This window comes from Leptonychotes weddellii, chromosome 4 (assembly GCF_054177405.1).
Source record: "Leptonychotes weddellii isolate Sample4059 chromosome 4, ASM5417740v2, whole genome shotgun sequence".
Lineage (NCBI taxonomy): Eukaryota > Metazoa > Chordata > Mammalia > Carnivora > Phocidae > Leptonychotes > Leptonychotes weddellii.
Window position 1 is genome coordinate 79,732,080 of NC_138372.1, and position 18,579 is coordinate 79,750,658.

The 18,579-nt window shown below is 33.0% G+C and overlaps 1 protein-coding gene across 1 annotated transcript in view; it reads right to left on the bottom strand.

Moving 5' to 3' along the window:
• Positions 1-18,579, bottom strand: part of COL11A1 (collagen type XI alpha 1 chain) — a 196,795-nt gene that overhangs the window by 78,556 nt on the left and 99,660 nt on the right. The window contains exons 28-35 of the mRNA XM_081817102.1: positions 18,490-18,543; positions 16,822-16,929; positions 14,050-14,103; positions 8,777-8,830; positions 8,599-8,643; positions 8,398-8,451; positions 8,223-8,267; positions 4,468-4,521 (exon numbers count right to left, since the gene is read on the bottom strand). Coding sequence (XP_081673228.1) covers positions 4,468-4,521; positions 8,223-8,267; positions 8,398-8,451; positions 8,599-8,643; positions 8,777-8,830; positions 14,050-14,103; positions 16,822-16,929; positions 18,490-18,543 — 468 coding nt within the window. The remainder of the gene's footprint in view (positions 1-4,467; positions 4,522-8,222; positions 8,268-8,397; positions 8,452-8,598; positions 8,644-8,776; positions 8,831-14,049; positions 14,104-16,821; positions 16,930-18,489; positions 18,544-18,579) is intronic.

Below are 18,579 nucleotides of genomic sequence, written 5' to 3' on the forward strand. Positions count from 1 at the left end.
TGGCTGCCATGTGAATTAACAGCTCTAATTAATGACGGTTCTTATGACATTTCACAAGATTATTGCTTGCTCAGTGATTTGCTCATGGTTCCCAGGATCACCTCAGTGATTCTAGAGTCATCCCCTGAAAAGACCAAAACTGGAATGTTTTTAACCAAGGCCCCAAACATTTCTTCTTTCATAACCATCTATTACATATTTTTATGTATTAGGCATCAGGTGTACAGTAATATAAGAGTTAGCTCTGCCCTCAGTTTAAAGGTGAAGCACAGAAATAAGTAGTTAATTGATTGTAGATTCCATGTAAGTTCAGTAATTCAAAATAGTAAATAAAAACAAATTCTTTAGTTTGTTAGTATTTTGATACATATAGGAATAAATGTACTGTCAACTGGGGACAGGAGTAGAAGTTTTAACTAAAAACACAGAGAGTGGCAGCTAAAGGATAGTAAATATGAGTTTTTTTTTTTCCCCACCATACTAAAACGCCTCTCAAATGAAGTGTTTTGCCATCAGCATAAACCATTTGCATGTTTTCTAACAAATCTGTAAATATATATTTCAATATCTCATTATATTTGCTGATTTGAGAAGCATAGATTACACTTTGATTGCAAAATATAATAACCCTTTAAAATGGTGGTCCTAGATCAAAATGACATCACCTTGGTATGAATGCAACATGATTTTTAAAGACTTTCCTACATATTGTGAGGGAACAGTGTTAATAGACTACATAAAGAATTCATATCATCATCATTTTTCTTGATTTAAGTATATATTTCAAATATTAAGTGATTAATTCTAAATAATTATAATGGTCCCACCCTACCATCCAATAAGATAAAGCAGAATAATTACCAAATAATTTCACAGCATTAATTTTAAAATAATTGTATTGGTCAAAATAGACTGCCCCTTTGATGTTGTTGAAGGACAGTGGCAACAAATTTACTGAAATTAGAGTGTGCAAGGCGATCTGTGAAAAGACATTTACAAATAAACGTTAAGGAAATTTTTTCACTTCCCATTGGAACTGAATTTTTATTTTTCCTCTTCTATAAACAGAATGTATCTCATAAGACTTGTGTTATAAATCTTAGTCACCTCAAGTTAAAATTCTTCTTACATGAGGTAACTATATCCTGACATTGGCAAGAGATTAACAGACTCTAAACATGAACATTCCAAGCACTCAATACATAATCCATTTGTGTATGTGTATCTGTGTGAATTTACATATAAACACACACACGAACACACACATATACACATTTTCTGATTACAATGAAGATAAGCCAATTAATTTGTAGGAAAATGAGCTTGGCTCTATCCCTCCACCTGAATTTCTTCTTTCCATATGAAAGAGATGAAGGCATTTCCGTCCTAAATGTTATAGAACTGTATACTGGAGAAATAATAGGTACTTTTATTTCATGTTCTAATGTTTCACTTGTGACAGTAACAGAGTATAAAAATCATTTTGTTTAGCAGTGAAAGCAGTGTTCCTTAACAGTGTCATGTCTCTCCAACTAGATTGCATGCTTCTCAAGTGTAAGCATTTATTATACTTCTAATACTTCTTAGAGACAAAATGCATGCATGATTAATGGCTCAAAACTTGTTGAAAGATACATGGAGAATGGATTGAAAAAGTCTGAGTAAAAATGGGTCAAATGGTTTTCTTTGACAATAAAATTACATTACATGAAGGAAACAATTCTTAGCAATATGTACAATATGTACAAATATAAATGGCATGATAATGTGGAAGTTACACATATCACTGTTTTTTATGTTGCTAAACAATGATCTATGCACATGGCTTCAAAATACTTATGAAAAACGTCTTATGTATACAATCATTTTTGGAACTGTGTTTTCACTTCTCTACATGTGAAAACTTTGCAAGACAAATATTACATTTGGAAAGAAACTGAGATAGTGGGTAAACAACATTATATGCAGATAGTATCGATGCCATCCTATATTTAATACTAGTTTTTTGCATTAAGCTTTTTAAAATACTATAATACAGATAACAGTCCTTTTTTTCATATGTTTGCAGTAATAAAGCAAAACTGTTAGTGTTGAAATAATATTTTCAACACAGTGTCTAAAAATTGTCAAAAGAGATTGCTTCAACATTTAATACATACTGTCAGTATTTCATGATAAATAATTCATTTTTTAAAGATGTGAGCTAAAGTCACATTTGAAAGTTATCAGTGAAATTGAGAGTTATCCAATTCAGTAACAATTGGATACACATATGCATTATAAATTATTTATAAATTATTTTCAACATGTTTAAAAGTATAACATAATCAGATGCAACATTTATTTAAATTTTAACGTCTTAGTGCAGAATTTTCTGACTTGTTTCTTTAAGCAAGATTGTTATTGAGCTGTATTTGGCTAACTATAATTATTTGAAAATAGAGAATTGGGATATACAATTTCTGAAATACTGGCGTATATAAAAAGTTCCATAAAACTGCCTCATACAAGGTGAATGTTGTGGTTTTGTCAAAAAGATTCAGTTCAAAAATCAGTTTAGAATATTCAGTTGAAAAATGTATATCAATGAGCCTCCAAATGTAAATATCCAGAATGTGAGTAAAACTACTAGTAATGATTTAGTTATCTGTATTATTACAGTGAAAAATCATTTGGTTCTCAAATTATTGACTGAAAATTTTAACTATATTTAGCTTCCTGCTGAGTAGATTATATTCAAACTATGTTGGTCTTATTTTCAGCCAAAACATTTTTCAGCTTTGTTACTTAAAGTCTGGCCCATGGAGCAGTAGCATGGCATCACCTGGACCCCTGTCAGTAATGTCAAGACTCAAGACTCACCCCAGACCTACTAAATCAAATCTACATTTATAACAAGGTATCAACACAATTTGTATGCGCATTAAAGTTTGCATAGCATTTTCTAGTGTAGACCAGAAGAATGGCTCACAAACTTTAGCATGCATCAGAACTATCTGGAAAATTTGCTAAACACAGACTGGGCCCCTCTCTTGGAGTTCTGATTAGCTCAGTGAGGTGGCATGTCTAACAAATCCCCAGTGGTGCTACGATGCTCTGATCCGTGGACCACACTTTGAGAGCAACTTCCTTAGACACATGGCTGCTATGGCCTGAAACTTTGTGTTGAAATTCATGTTGAAATCCTAAATCATATGTTGACACCCTAACCCTCAGAGGCGATGTTATTAGCCACTGGGGCCTTTGGAAGGTGCTTAAGTCATGAAGGTGGAAGCTTCATGAATGAGATCAATGACATAAATGAGGCTCCATTGCTCTGACATTGGCAAGAGATTAACAGACTCTAAACATGAACATTCCAAGCACTCAATACATAATCCATTTGTGTATGTATATCTGTGAATTTACACAAAGGGGTATGTGTAAATTTACATATAAACACACACACATACACATTTTCTGATTACAATGAAGATGAGCCAATTAATTTGTAGGAAAATGAGCTTGGCTCTATCCCTCCACCTGAATTTCTTCCCTAACCCCTTCTGCCACATGAGGATACATTAAGAAGTCTGTTACCTGAAAGGGGCCCTCACCTGACCATGCTGGCTCCCTGATCTAGGACTTCCAGCATCCAGAGCTGTGAGAAATATATTTTTGTTGTTTATAAGCAATCTGGTCTCTGTGTGTGTTTTTTTGTTTGGTTGGTTTTGGGTTTTTTTTTGTTTTCAGAGCCAGAATGGACTAAAACAGTGGGTAAGTTGATTCTAGTTCTCATTAATAAACTGAGTAGGTCGCTAAGAAAAGAAGTAGAAAACAACTGAGCACTGAGCATGTCCTATGTTCCCATGAATATTTAAGTATGAGAATAAAGGATTTCAATTAACTTTGTGAAGATAATTGAATACCTGAGCAAATTTTATAAAAGGGGTATAATTCAGGAAGGGTTAGCATTACATTGTTTAAAAGAATGCATTATAGAGACAAAAGTATTAAACACAAATAAACAAATTATAATGAGATGTAAGTAATGTCAGAATGCTAGAAAATGTTTAGGAAGTGATGTTTTGAAGGACACATTGGGTGATGGAAGACTAAAGAGAAATACTAATAAAAAATATTTAAGAATCAGTAACAGTTTTTAATGCCATCAATAATATTCATTGCAGAAGACGAGTATTTGAGAGAATAACACCCATGCATGTTGTTTCCGTCTTTGATATACTTTGAAAAGATATTTACTAAGATATATTTGAATTACATCAGAAACACTCAATAAACTGAAACTGGATTAATTGAACAAATTGAAAAATGTACATTCTTTGACACTATGAATTGCAATTTTGTTTTTATTAGAATTTTCATCAATATTTGTATCTAAAAATTATTTAAAATATAAACTATGACTCTCAAAAGTTTGAAAACATTGTCCAATGGAGAAAGATAAAGAAAACCTATGGCACTTACAGGAGGGCCTTTCGGTCCAGGGAATCCAACTGGACCCTGAGGTCCTTGAGGGCCCTGAAAAGAAAAAGCAGTGGAAAAATTTGAGAATATGCCTTGAAAGATACATCTTTGTACTTTACTGTTTATTTTTACAGATGAACCAAAACACAGCATACAGCTTCTTCACCGTAATGACAGAACTGAGGCAATGCAACAGGATAATCTATGCTAATCTAAAAGCTAAATGCATGATTTTTCACATTATTCAGTACTCAAAACCACACATCACAACAACGGTCTTAAATAAAGAACACTAAGTATTTAGAATTCATATTAAAAGTGAACAGAACATAGATGTATCAAGAAGTTCCACAGATGCTAGACTTTTAACATTGGTTGGAAACACCGCCCAAAAGAGAGTATTTCAATTCCATAGCCCTCTCCCCAAAAGTTATTTTTTAAAATTGACTCTATAAATGTTCTGGCTCCAGTCAAACAAAACTAAAAGAAAAAAACAAGTGGCTAATTCAGAAAGACCTTTAACTATATTTAAAATTTATTTTTGAAGATGTCAGTATCTCATTTCACTTACATATAAACCTCTTGGTAGACAAGATGAAAACACTTCATTGTATAATCATTCTCATTAACATTCAATCCAAATATACATTTATAATATTGTTCTTAACTTGATGCTTAATTAACTACATTATTCAACACTCATATTTACATATCTTTAAAATGCAGAAAGTAGACCTTACCATAGCGACAGCAAAATAATTGATAAAGATAATCCTTTATGTTCCCAGAACATAATTACATTTCTAAAAGTAATATATATAACATGGAAGAAAATATAAATAAGATTTCTTAAGTAACTTAACTAGAATGGGATTTATTTATATTTAAATAAAAAATAAAGTTTACTAAAATTAGTCTTTAATAGAATTTATTCTTTTCAATTTATCAGGTTAGCCTTTCCAAGGGAAATGTCATTATCATTTTTAAGCCAACGCTAGTTCAGAAATCATCACAAATTATTGCTATTACCAACATCTCATCTTAAATCAAAAAGAAACTTCAAAGTTAGATATGTCATTAAATAAGCAGATATCACAGTACGATTACCCAAAACGCTGGGCAACTTTCGGGACTCACAAATTTTGGTACTCTTATTAAAGTATGAAACTCTCATTCTTCAGTATCCGTCACAATAACTTAAGAATATTATAAACAAAGTTTTATTTTAAATACAAAATTTTAAAAGCAATAGTTTTTAGGTTATGTAGCAAGCTCAATTTTTCTAATTTCTTAAAATGTCATTTCTTTGCTTTCTATATTTTGGCTCCTTTTCAAATAAAATTTGATTTTGAATTTAAATTTCTTTAAAGAAAAAAATTTCAAACATCACTTCTCTAGAGAAAATAAAGAAAAAGTGGGTCTTTATAAAATTCCATAAAAAGTGTTTATATGTTCTGTCTGTATTAATCAAAATAGTTTCCAGGTGAAGTGGAAAATACATACTCAGTGTAAAGATAGTGTTGGAACCCAATCAGGGTTTGCCCGATAATACCTAGTGTCAGTGAAATTTGAATTTTAGATAAATAAGGAATAATTTTAATATGTCCTAAATATTGCCAGGGACATGCTTACACCACAAACTCTTGTTCATGTAAAAATTCTAATTTAGTTGAGTGTCTTAGTTCTTTTCTTTGTTTTTATTTTGTTTTGTTTTGCTTTTGCTAAATCTGGTGATCTTAGACCCAACTAAAAGCTATGAACTAAGTCTTTAATAACAGACATCCATGATCTGCAAACCGTGAGTATGAGGAATTATATTAAGTTGCAGAATATCCTAATGAGTATATACATACATACTCATTATATATACATGTGTGTGTGTATATATATATATATATATATAATATCTTAAGGCATATATATAATATGTACATATATTACTATGTATACTTATAAACAAATATATTCTTAAAGAAGTCATAGGCGAAAATAGGTATTTCCATTTCTAGCCCAATGGTACTACAAAACTCTCTCCCTAAACTTCCCAAGTCATATATTATGAAGAAAATATTTTGATGATATTATTTCTGTCATTCATCAACTATGCCTAAGACATAACTAAATAGTTTATGATAGGTAAGATTCTTTGCAGAAAATTAGGATATATGAAGGACTTAAAAGGTTTCATCAACTACACAGAACACAGGAAATATGTTCTGTATATTTAAAATGTATGAATGCTATTTGAAAATGGTTACCAGCTTACTTTAATTTTTTTTTTTTAAGATTTTATTTATTTATTTGACAGAGAGACACAGCGAGAGAGGGAACACAAGCAGGGGGAGTTGGAGAGGGAGAAGCAGACTTCCTGCCGAGCAGGGAGCCCGATGCGGGGCTATTCCCAGGACCCTGGGATCATGACCTAAGCCGAAGGCAGACGCTTAACGACTGAGCCACCCAGGCGCCCCTTAATTTTTTTTATAACAATCTTTACTTTGATCCTCGAAATATACTTTTCTTACCTCAAAGTATTTTTACAATTACAGGTAATCATGCTGTTGGGCCACAGTGTTATGTTCCAAAATTGTAAATACATGATATTTTGGAATGCATAAGCAAAATATGAGCACAAAATAATTTGTACTTTAAAGACAAAACTCCTGGTTTTGCTATAATTTGTGAAATGGTTCTACTCCATTTAATGGTTTAGCCATTTTAACTAAACTACATTTTCTTATTAAGATGACTTTGACCATAAAATTTTTCAAATGTATATATTATTTATGAACTCAAAATGTACAGAATGGACTCAATTTGGGAATAGTTCGCCAACAGTGAGAAACATTTAGTAGATGTTTAATTCAATTAAATATGAACCAAAGCCTTGAAACAACCATAATTAAATGTTTATTCTTGTGTCTTATCTACTGACACTTCTGTCACAAATAGAAATGCCCCCCCCCAAAATTACTTATTCTCAGTTTTCTTTGTATAAACATCACAAGGTGTTTCTGTTTTTCTTTTTGTGAAACACCTATTATAAATTTCAAACAATAATATACAAAAAATATATTACTATGACTGCATAATCCTGAACGTTGCTATACAACATTAAGAAGTGAATCTAATTTCTTTAACAGTAATACAAAATTAATTCTTAAAATTCTTTCTAGAAGATAGCTTTCAAAAACTCTGGCTACAAAAATGCTGTATTTTGCCAGAAGAAAACAAATAAAGGACATGCTTACTCATGTATATTTAGCTTTATTTTATATCAATTGAAAATCAATTTACTAAATAGTTTTTCTATTTACTGGACTAGATGTTTTATCTTGATTTGAATGTGAATCGATTGTGACTAATGGCTACTGGGAGCTTGCATTTTACCAACATAATGCTGCTTCCAGAGCCATGGACAAAATGAATATCAATAGGGAAAGCAAGGGGAGTGAAGGAGAAGGCACAGGTGTTATACAGATATTTAAAAAAAAATTGTTTTGGCTTGAGTTTAAGAGTGACATCATAGGGCAATTATGCACAATATTACTCTCATTTCTATAACAAAATTAGTAGTACATAACTGATTCTGCTTTTCTTAAAAAGAAAAATATAGGAATGCAATGAAAAATATAGGAATTTTTAAACTCTGACTAGATTTTGCAAATCACTGCAGACACATGTACCTTTTCCCAGAAATATAAACACTTGCAAAATATTAATATTTATTTTATATTATGTTACTGTGTAATACTTACTCTTTCACCAGGAGGGCCTGGAGGGCCATCACCACCTGAAGTGCCCTAACAACAACAACGAAAGAAAGAAAGAAAAGGAAAAAAAAATCAGTTTTGATTCCTTCTCCTAGCTTTCATCCTCTGGAAGAGGAACTGAGAGCAAACCCAAATGGAACGGAACGAGTACTCATAATACCTTCGGGCCGGGTTTCCCAGTGGGGCCTCTCGCGCCTCTCGAACCTCGAGGACCCTGCACAGGAGAGCAAAAGATGAAAACTGATCCTGTGCCAAGCACATCCAAAAGCATAGGATCAGTTTTATTTCTGAAGACAATTATCTTGGAAAATTAAATCCAGACTAAAAAATAAGAATCATGATTTTAAATCGAGGCACCCACCGTTGGACCACGCTGACCCCGAGGGCCTGGTTTGCCAGCGACACCCTGCCAAAGACAGTTCAAATAGTTTCAGTATGCAGCAAATTACAGTCCACTGTGAGTGGAGTGCTGAGAGATAGGCACTCATGCGAGAACATTTATATTCCATAGTCCAGGGCAATACACTTATATATCATACCCGTGCACCTTTCTCTCCATTGGCGCCTGGAAACCCAGGAAATCCAGTGGAACCCTACAAAAACAAAAATAAGAAACAATGAGCGTGGTAACTAACATTTTTAGCCATAGGCTGTAAGCCTTTTGGAACAAACAGTCTCACAAGCTGGTAATACTTAAATCAGAAATAGAATTTTAAGATACCATACAACCTCTATGCATCTATTTGAAAATGAACTTACAGGGACATCTGAAATCCTGGAAGCATTGAAAGCATGAATTGATAGAATAGATTTTAGTTTTTAACTTTAAAATAATTAAATATTATCATCTGTCACATTAGAAAATAGCAAAAGGACATTTTATATGCAATAATTTTGACTTACAACTCTACATTCATGAGCATGAATAATTAAATGTTAAAATAGGAATTTTATAAAACAGTTTTCCTGAATTAACATTATTACATTTGTATACTTACCACTTTTTAGTTTATTTTTATACCTTTAGAACTAAATAAAATCATAAAGACTAAAAATCTTCCTCCTTTCCTGTTTGATGTTTGAATGTGGTTAGATCTAGCTGAGAGTCTAAGTCAGAAAGTCCAGCATTAAAATCCTGTTTTTGAAATTCCAAAGACATAAACCCAAGACTTACATTTATCATACATTTACCTAAGTAAGTTGGGTACATTACTTATCCTCTTTGAGCATAGTCTTTTCTCCTACAAAATGAGGGCACTTACGCACATCTTATAGGCACTTTGAATTTGTGGGAGGTTAGGATAAAGGAAGGCAGGGTATAAAAATGATAATAATAGATAACAATAAATACTGGTTATTTAGAGATGTAATAAGCACAGTGAAACATCATGTCATTTTATCCACAAACAGCTACATCTTTTTTTTTTTTTTAAGATTTTATTTATTTATTTGCGAGAGAGAGAATGAGAGACAGAGAGCACGAGAGGGAGGAGGGTCAGAGGGAGAAGCAGACTCCCCGCTGAGCAGGGAGCCCGATGCGGGACTCGATCCCGGGACTCCAGGATCATGACCTGAGCCGAAGGCAGTCGCTTAACCGACTGAGCCACCCAGGCGCCCCCAAACAGCTACATCTTACAGATGGAATATAATTCTCCCATTTCACCTTGTGCCTATGTCCAGATTTTCATCTGCTCAGAGATTCCTTTGAACATGACTGTGATTGGTTTGCCTCATCATTGCATTATGAAATAGAACAGATTAAGGTTCAGATCCTTTCTCCTCAGCTTACTAACTATGAGACTCTGGAAAGTGTGGGAGGACTTCCAAATATTCACTTTTCTTATTCAGACCACTATATAAATTAAATGCAATAATGTGTAAAGTATCTAGCAAAGAGTAGTAGACACTCAGATTTTACAAACTTCCCCATATGTTAAGGGAGATATAACAAAGCCTTCTTTCACTTGAATACATTCCCTGCTTTTTTATCCATTCATTTGGATTGAATTACCCCTAAAATAATATTTCTCCAAATGATATGTGGCCCCCTCCATACTGAAATAATCCAGAGTGATTCCATATTTTTAGGATCTATCTCTCTGGCAGTAGGATCCAGGAATCTGCATTTTTAACAATTTCTCCAGGTGATATATACAACAGATACCAATTGTATTTCCTCCACAAATCAGGAAAATCATATGTGAAGCCTTATGGGAGCTGATGATCAAAATAATAACCGTAGTATGCACTGCTAACCTTCTTCTTATGATCCATTTCCCAATATATTCTAATTCATGTCTATAGAGATTACTATGTGATTCACCTGAGGACAATTGTTAGGACATGTAATATTCACATAATGGGGAAATAATGTCTGCGAATTACATTTTTTAAAGGGATTTCAAAGCCACTGCTCTTTCTCTATGGACAATCAGTTAGTTAGATCTGGTAGAGCATTAGTATGTGACTACTCTAGGAATTTGACAAGCAAGTATAATCCAATATGGAAATAATCTAGTCTATCAGATTTTATTTGAGAACAAATATTCATTTCTGTCTTGAGTAGAATAAATAACTAATCATATTTATAGAGACTCCATTCAAACAAATTGCTCTATGCATCAATTTAATTTTTAATAAACTTATTTTCTTACATAGTTTCTGCTCTAAGCAACTTATAAAAAAATAACAAAAATGCCCAATCCACCAACTAAACAGTTTATAATATATGGGCATATTCTTCCTCTTTTCTCATATAAGGGGTTACCACCAAAATATATAATTTCCATGAAAAGGCATTATAATGCTTTTAAATGGAAAGAACAAACAGCAAACAAAATGCCCAAAAGTCAAAGATTAATGGTGAAATTGACTCACCAATTGTGAAGGTTACAAAATTATTTGAATGCTGTTTTAAATACAAAGAATCCTAGGTTAAAATAGATTTTACTTTTTGAAGTAGCTATCATTTTATAGTATTTACAGTGGTGCAATTTTCAAATACCCATTGTGATTTATATTGCTAGAAAGATATTAAATAAATTATATTGTTTAATTATAGTCCTTAAATTGCTTAAAAGAGATCAGCAGCCAAATTTCACTTTTAGTACAATATAGATTTAAATCTATTCAAAATTCATTAGCTTCCACATAGGGAAAAAATGTGAATCTATCTTTGATCTTTGATGAGCCCATTATTTTTTGTTTTAGAACCAAGAAACATAAATCATTTTTGATCATAAAAAAAGTTGTTATGAAGAAAGATAATATAAAAAAATAAAAGCCAGAGTTTCAGACATTTTGGTTAAAGAGTAAAGAAAAATGTTTGATTCCTCTAGGAAGAAACATTTCTCTATAGTCATTCTGGTGCATTTTGTTAATAAAAATAACTCAAAGAATATTGAACAGAGTATTGTCTCAGGAAAAAAAAAACAGAAGAAAATAAGAATGTCAAATAAAAGAATATTGTGTTCATTCAAGTAATAGGACAGTTTTCTGTTTTTAAATCAAAACACCACAACTGCAATTCAACTTTGTAATTAGATCAAGAACTCTTCAAGCAATCTAAGGATAGCTTAAGGTTGTGGGTTATGGGTTATGCAGTGAATGTCTTTTTTTACTCATAATTCTTTCGAAAATGCTTGACATTTGAAAGGAAGGTAGCTAGGAAACTGGGCAGTGTATCAGAGACAATATTTAAAAGGTAGAACTTACTAATCAGTGTTTTTTTTTTTACTAATCAGTGTTCTAAATGTAGCTAGAAACCTTTAAATGATGCTCATGTTATTCTTTTTTTTTTACACCAACTGCTTTTTTTTTTTTTTTGATGTAGTGTTCCATCAGTCAACAAAACCAAAAGACAACCGACAGAATGGGAGAAGATATTTGCAAATGACATATCAGATAAAGGGCTAGTATCCAAAATCTATAAAGAACTTATGAAACTCAACACCCAAAGAACAAATGATCCAATCAAGAAATGGGCAGAAGACATGAACAGACATTTTTCCAAAGAAGACATCCAAATGGTCAACAGACACATGAAAAAGTGCTCAACATCGCTCAGCATCAGGGAAATCCAAATCAAAAGCTCATGTTATTCTTAAATCACAAATGAAATGAATCTCATTTTAGGTCTCAAAGCATTATGTTTACCTCCTACTATACAAGGAAATGCGTACTTTCTAGAAACCCAATGAAAAGTTATAAAACAAAGCCACGTGGCAAGCCTAATATAGTGTCATCACATGACAATGAGCAAACACAAGTGTATGTAGTTCACATTTGTCAAGAGAAAGGACATTCTGGTTTCCCAGTGATTATCTGTGAAACTTATTAATAAATACATGTTTGGGGATTATTATATAACTAGGATCTATCCTCATGTACTATACCTGTCAAGCCTGAATGGGTCAGAGAGAGATAGATGAAAAAGAGATGATAGATGATAGATAGATAGATAGATAGATAGATAGATAGATAGATAGATAATCTCATGGGTGTATACCCATCTTAATAGTAATAACAAAAATGTATATATTAATTTATTTAACCACTGTAATTAAGTAGTCAACGCATGAAGTACAGACTTGACAAAGTTTTATGTTTAGCTTGAGGAAAAGTAGTACACCAAAGTAAATATATTTTTAAAACCATCCATTTTTATGCTTAAAATATGTATATTTCAAAGAGTTAAAAGTAGCACTTGAGTTCTGTAGTGGATTGAATGGTGGCCTTAAATCAATATATCCAATATTCAAATCTCTGGAATGTGAATGTTGCCTTATTTGGAAAAAGAGGTCTTCATAGGTGTAAATTAAGTGAAGGATCTCGAAATGAGATCATCCTGGATTATCCAGGTGGTCCCTAAGTGCAAAGACAAGTGTCTTTATAAGAGACAGAAGAGAAGGGTGCCTGGGTGGCTCAGTTTGTTAAGTGGCTGCCTTCAGCTCAGGTCATGATCCCCGGGTCCTGTGATCCAGTCCCGCATCGGACTCCCTGCTCAGCAGAGAGCCTGCTTCTCCCTCTCCCTCTGCCTGCCTCTCTGCCTACTTGTGCTGTCTCTCTCTATCTCTGTCAAATAAATAAATAAAATCTTAAAAAAAAAAAGAGAGAGACAGAAGAGAAGACATAGAAAAAAAAAAAAAGGCTATGTGAAGGCAGCAGAGATTGCAGTTATGCAGACACAAGCCAAGGACTGCCCTGGGCTACCAGAAGCTAGAAAAGGCAAGGATAGACTCTCCCCTAGAGCTTTTGGAGGGACTGGGGGCCCTGCTGACACCTTGATTTTACGCTTCTGGTCTCAAGAACTGTAAAAGAGTAAATCCCCATTGTTTTAAGTCACCAAGTCTGTGGAGATTTGTTACAGTAGCCCTAGGAAACAAATACCGTGGAAATGAGGGAAAATAAAGATGATGAAAGATGTATTGTAATTCTTTTTTTTTTTTTTAAAGCAAGTGGCAATTCCAACCCTTAGGGTACTAGAAATGAAATCAAAAGCTATTCTCCATCACCTATCATCCCCATTATAACTTCTAGATATACTAGTATGTCACCCTGGAATAGTCCTTATTCCAGTAACAAGGAAGTAGCTGACTATGCCTTCCTTTCATGACGCTGTCTGCTAAAATACTCCAATCCATAATCACCTAGGCTCTCTGAGCTCCCTGCACACCAGGCACCAACATACCCCATGTCTTTCCCCTGTGAAATTATATTTTAAGGATTTATCATCTCGATGTTACAAACTGAAAGGTAATTATCTGTGATTAATTTCTACAAAATCAAGAAAAAATCAACCTAACTGTTTTACCTTTGGACCTTGTCTTCCTGGATATCCTGGTAATCCTGGAACACCAAGTTTCCCCTAAAGTTAAAAAAAATAATAACAAATAAGAATTCTAAGTTGAATTAAGTATCAACGATGAGTTCAGTCATTTTTCTAAAAGTTAGAAATACATATCTGAACACTCAAAAGGAAGATCTGCAAGTTTTCACCATACTTTACTTACATTATATTTCCTCATTTGAATAGGGAAAATTGTTTTGGACATATTTCTAATTCTATAATGTTTGCTAACTTACCTTTTAAGTGACAGTGCCTTCTTTGAGGACACAGAACCCTGAGCTAAAGAGAATTCTAGGACTCTTTCTGAACTCTTTAAGCATGAACAAAGAAAATGCCTAAGCTTTTTCAACATTAAAACTATTTAAAGTTAGTTGATGTAGTTAGAACTACATTTAGTTGTTATTGTCTCAACTAAAGTGAATCTTTTTGATAAAATTATTTCATTTCTCACAGTAAATATAAAGCAAGCAATCATGAGTTATTTAACTATTTCTCACTGTAGTTCAAATAACTATACAAGAAATTCTGACCGAATTTTTGAGCAACGTTTCTTCTTTTATTCAAACATCTGGATAAATCTGGGTTATCAGATATATCAAATGTTGCAAACTACAGCTAAATAGTGATGATTTTGTGGAGTGTTAATTCCTGCGGGTTAAGACTTAAATGCGCCACAATTTTCTTCTAGTGCAATGAGATTACCTTTCATTCTTAAAGTGCTAAAACAAATGGTAGATTACCTTTACCAAATTCCAAAGATGTGTAAGAAATACCAAGAAGGTTAAAACACTATACTGAGAAAGTTGCCCCTGGAACAAAGCATTAATTTAAAAATACAAGTAAAGAGAAAATTAAATTAAGTTGCATGAAGTGAATCAAATATGTTTGTGGAATTTTACTTTGACGTATTTTCCTTAAGATTTTACAAAAACACACTTCATATATAAAATATTATTTACAAAACTCTTAAACATTAGGAAGCACATGGTATCATTACTTTCCATGTACATTTAAACAAAATAAGAACAGAAACAAAAACAAATCCAAATTACTACATACAATGGTAAAAGTTGAGCAGTAACACTATAAACAATAAATATTTTACTAGATGAATGAAAGCAAGAAAACAGGGATATAGTTTATGACCTTGTTATTAGAGATTGAACTAGAGTTGATCAACGCTGTATAGGGAAGCAGCCTTCAGATGGAAAATATGCAAACAAGCCCTAAGAAGCGGCTTATAGGCTTATAATGATGTCCCTTTGGATATATTAAGTTATCATATCTGTTTTATGCCACTGATTTCAAGGTTAATGAAATTCTCTAATTATGATCATAAAGTCTTTGCGTTCTATGTTAATTACTGTATTACCATTTAAACTCTTACTCACTTTAGAGTTATTTCAAAATAAATCCAGACAGAAAATTTGTTTGCATTTTCAATATGGGGATAGGGAACTTCGATAAAGGGAAAATAATAATGGAAAAAAAAGAAATATTAAAAATGAAGAACTGTGGAATAAAGTCCTGATACCTCTGAAGAGGTGGTGGGATCATTTATACAAATCAAGTGGAGCAAGGATGAGAGGAAGGTCCAGAATAGTCTAAAACTATTGACAAGTGAGTACTTGAAGTGGAAGGCCTTGTAAGCCCTTGTTTTCTCCCATTCTTTCCTTCTCCTGCCTAAACACAATGACATTATTCATCAGTTCATAATTGGCAGCTGGGAGGGTGAAACTGTAGAAGAACCACTAGTCAGGATTCCTAATGACATGGGGAAATTTTTTCTTACTTATCTAGTCACAGTGCCTGTATGATCCTCATACATTTTTCTTCTGAGACAGGATGGCAAGAAGGGAGGTTAAAATTTTATTAAGTAGCATGGAATTTCCATACTTTATAGAATAATGGCATGCTCAATACGGAAAATTTGGAAAGTAGATATACATATTAAAAGGAAGGAAATCATCTGAATTATACCACCAAGAAATAATTATTATTTATATTATCCTTTAGTGTAATAGGATAACACCTGTCACAGACATTTCTTGTTCCTTTTTAATTTAACTTTGTAGCTACCTTTATAAAGTGTTCATCACATCACTAAATACTCAATGAAGGCATAACTTCAATGTTGTGTAATATTATATGTAAATGTAGATGTAATGGTTGAAAATATTTTTTGACATATTGCATATAGCACAATGGCTCTGAAACCAATGAGTATTAGAATTACTTGGGATGTTTTAAAACATGGCGATGTTTGGGTTAACCTCAGACTAAAATTAAAATCTCTTGAAGTTGGGCTTGGACATCAGGATTTTTTTAAAAACACTTGCTCTGTGAAAATGCATGTTTATGTGAAAAAAACAGAAAGTGTACATTTTGGCTCGAGGAGTAAAGATGATTCCACTTCTTCCAAAACAGTAAGTAGACCATCTTTCATTGATTCTTTGATCCTTTGTTACTCTCACTCAAATTTTCAACCTCTAATGTGCAAGAGCTTGAAGAGCTGCTGATTCTGCATAGCCAAGGAGAACAGAGGGGACGGGCAACAAGGGAGAGTGAAAAAGGATAAATGGAGCCATCTAATGGTTATACTCCTAACAGTATATGGATATGCTTGAAAAGTAATAGAATCCTCCAGATTTCTGACATGGATGACTAAAAATATTTTTAAATGACAATGAAACATCATCTGCAAGAGCACCTGGGAATTTAAAGTTGTTCACTGACCTTTTCTCCTGCTTGACCAGAAGGACCAGGGTCTCCAGTTGGACCTGCTCGACCTTTGGGTCCTTCAGGGCCATCTTCTCCTCTTGGACCCACTTGACCAACTTCTCCCTGAAATAGAGTAATAACATTCTTGTAATTTAAATATATTAGAGATTGAATAACAGAGAGTACAGTCTATCAAAAAGTCGTATTCTTCAACTCCTCATTTGTTTACGCATGTTTTATTTAGGACAAAGAGGTTTGAAGATCTTTGATTTTATCAATCTTTCCATTAGTAAATAAACAACTGAATATAGTCTGACATTTGAAAACCTACAAAAGTCCGATGTTACCATGTTTCATGTTAAAGTAATTTTAATATATCTCTGTTGCTAAAGAAAAAAGTAAAAATCAAGGTTAGATTGTGGAGGGTGGCAGAATATTCAACCCCAAAATATGCCATGTGGGTGTGAAGATTATTTTGAGTTGAAGGCAAGTGAGAAGAAGCAGAAGCAAGAGAAGGTGCTAAAAGCAAGATACAGATTTGCAAAGGTGCCTTTCCTCCCCTTTCTACAAGAAAGGACAAAAGTTAATCACTGGAGACTGCTAGACTTGTTGGTCTGGAGCCAACAGCAGACACCAGAGGAGTCTATACAATGAACTTTATTAACTAGCTTTTATCTACCATTACTTTTCCATGTATCTGCCTTCCCACAATTTGCAGCCCTAGAAACTCAAAGTTCTTTTCCTTGTCATGTCGCTTTTTCCTTTGCTAAAATGCCATATGAACTCAAATTCTAACCACCCCTTTGAGTTAATTATCATGGAGCGTTCCCGTGTGTAAACGTGAGGCACATGCTAGAAAACTTGTTTGTTTTTCTCTTGTTAATCTGTCTCTTGTCAATCTAATTTTACAGGGCCCCAGCCTAAGAACCTAGCAGGTTAGTAGGAAAAAGTAATTTTCTTTTCTGACAATAGCAATTTTGGAAATCACTGTTTGGAACACAAGAAAAATGTCTTCATTTTAGACTTTGGTTTTCACCTTGAAATGTGTAAGTTACTGCCCCCATTCTGGAAACAGGCATTACATATTTTTTAGGGAAACAAAAATATCCGGCAGTATGCTTCTTTGATATTAGGTATTATTGAGTTAGATATAAAATAAATCTTCCCAATAAAACACTTAGCTTAGCTTACTTTGGGTAACTCAGATTTTTGTTTGTTTTCTAGACACTCATTACCAGAAAAAAAAGTATACCATCTTTACACTCAAAAATTCAAGATCACTAATAATGGAAGTTCAAGAAAGTTGCAAATATATGGTACCCAAGCAACACAGCTCCCTACAAAATTTATAAGAAATCTATCAATCTACTTCTTTTAAGCAATTTGATCACCAATTTAGAAAATATCCATAAACGGTACTACTCAACTTTGTATACACACACACACATAGGCTATAAGACACATGGAAATTTAATATAAAATCTGAAAGACTATATTACGTCCACAAAAATTAGTATGTCTAATCTTCATATAAAAACCAAAGCAGCAAAATCTCAGACAGTATGAACATTTTTATTTATCCTGTGCTTGCTATATTTAATTATAGGAATATACACACACATGTGCACACATACACACACACACATAAGTGTATGTTCTGGTATGAATTTTCTTCTTACTTACTCTATCTCCTTTAAGACCCATGTCACCTTTGAATCCTGGAAAACCATCTTCACCCTGAAAAATAAAAGTAATGAAACAGGAGTTGAATGA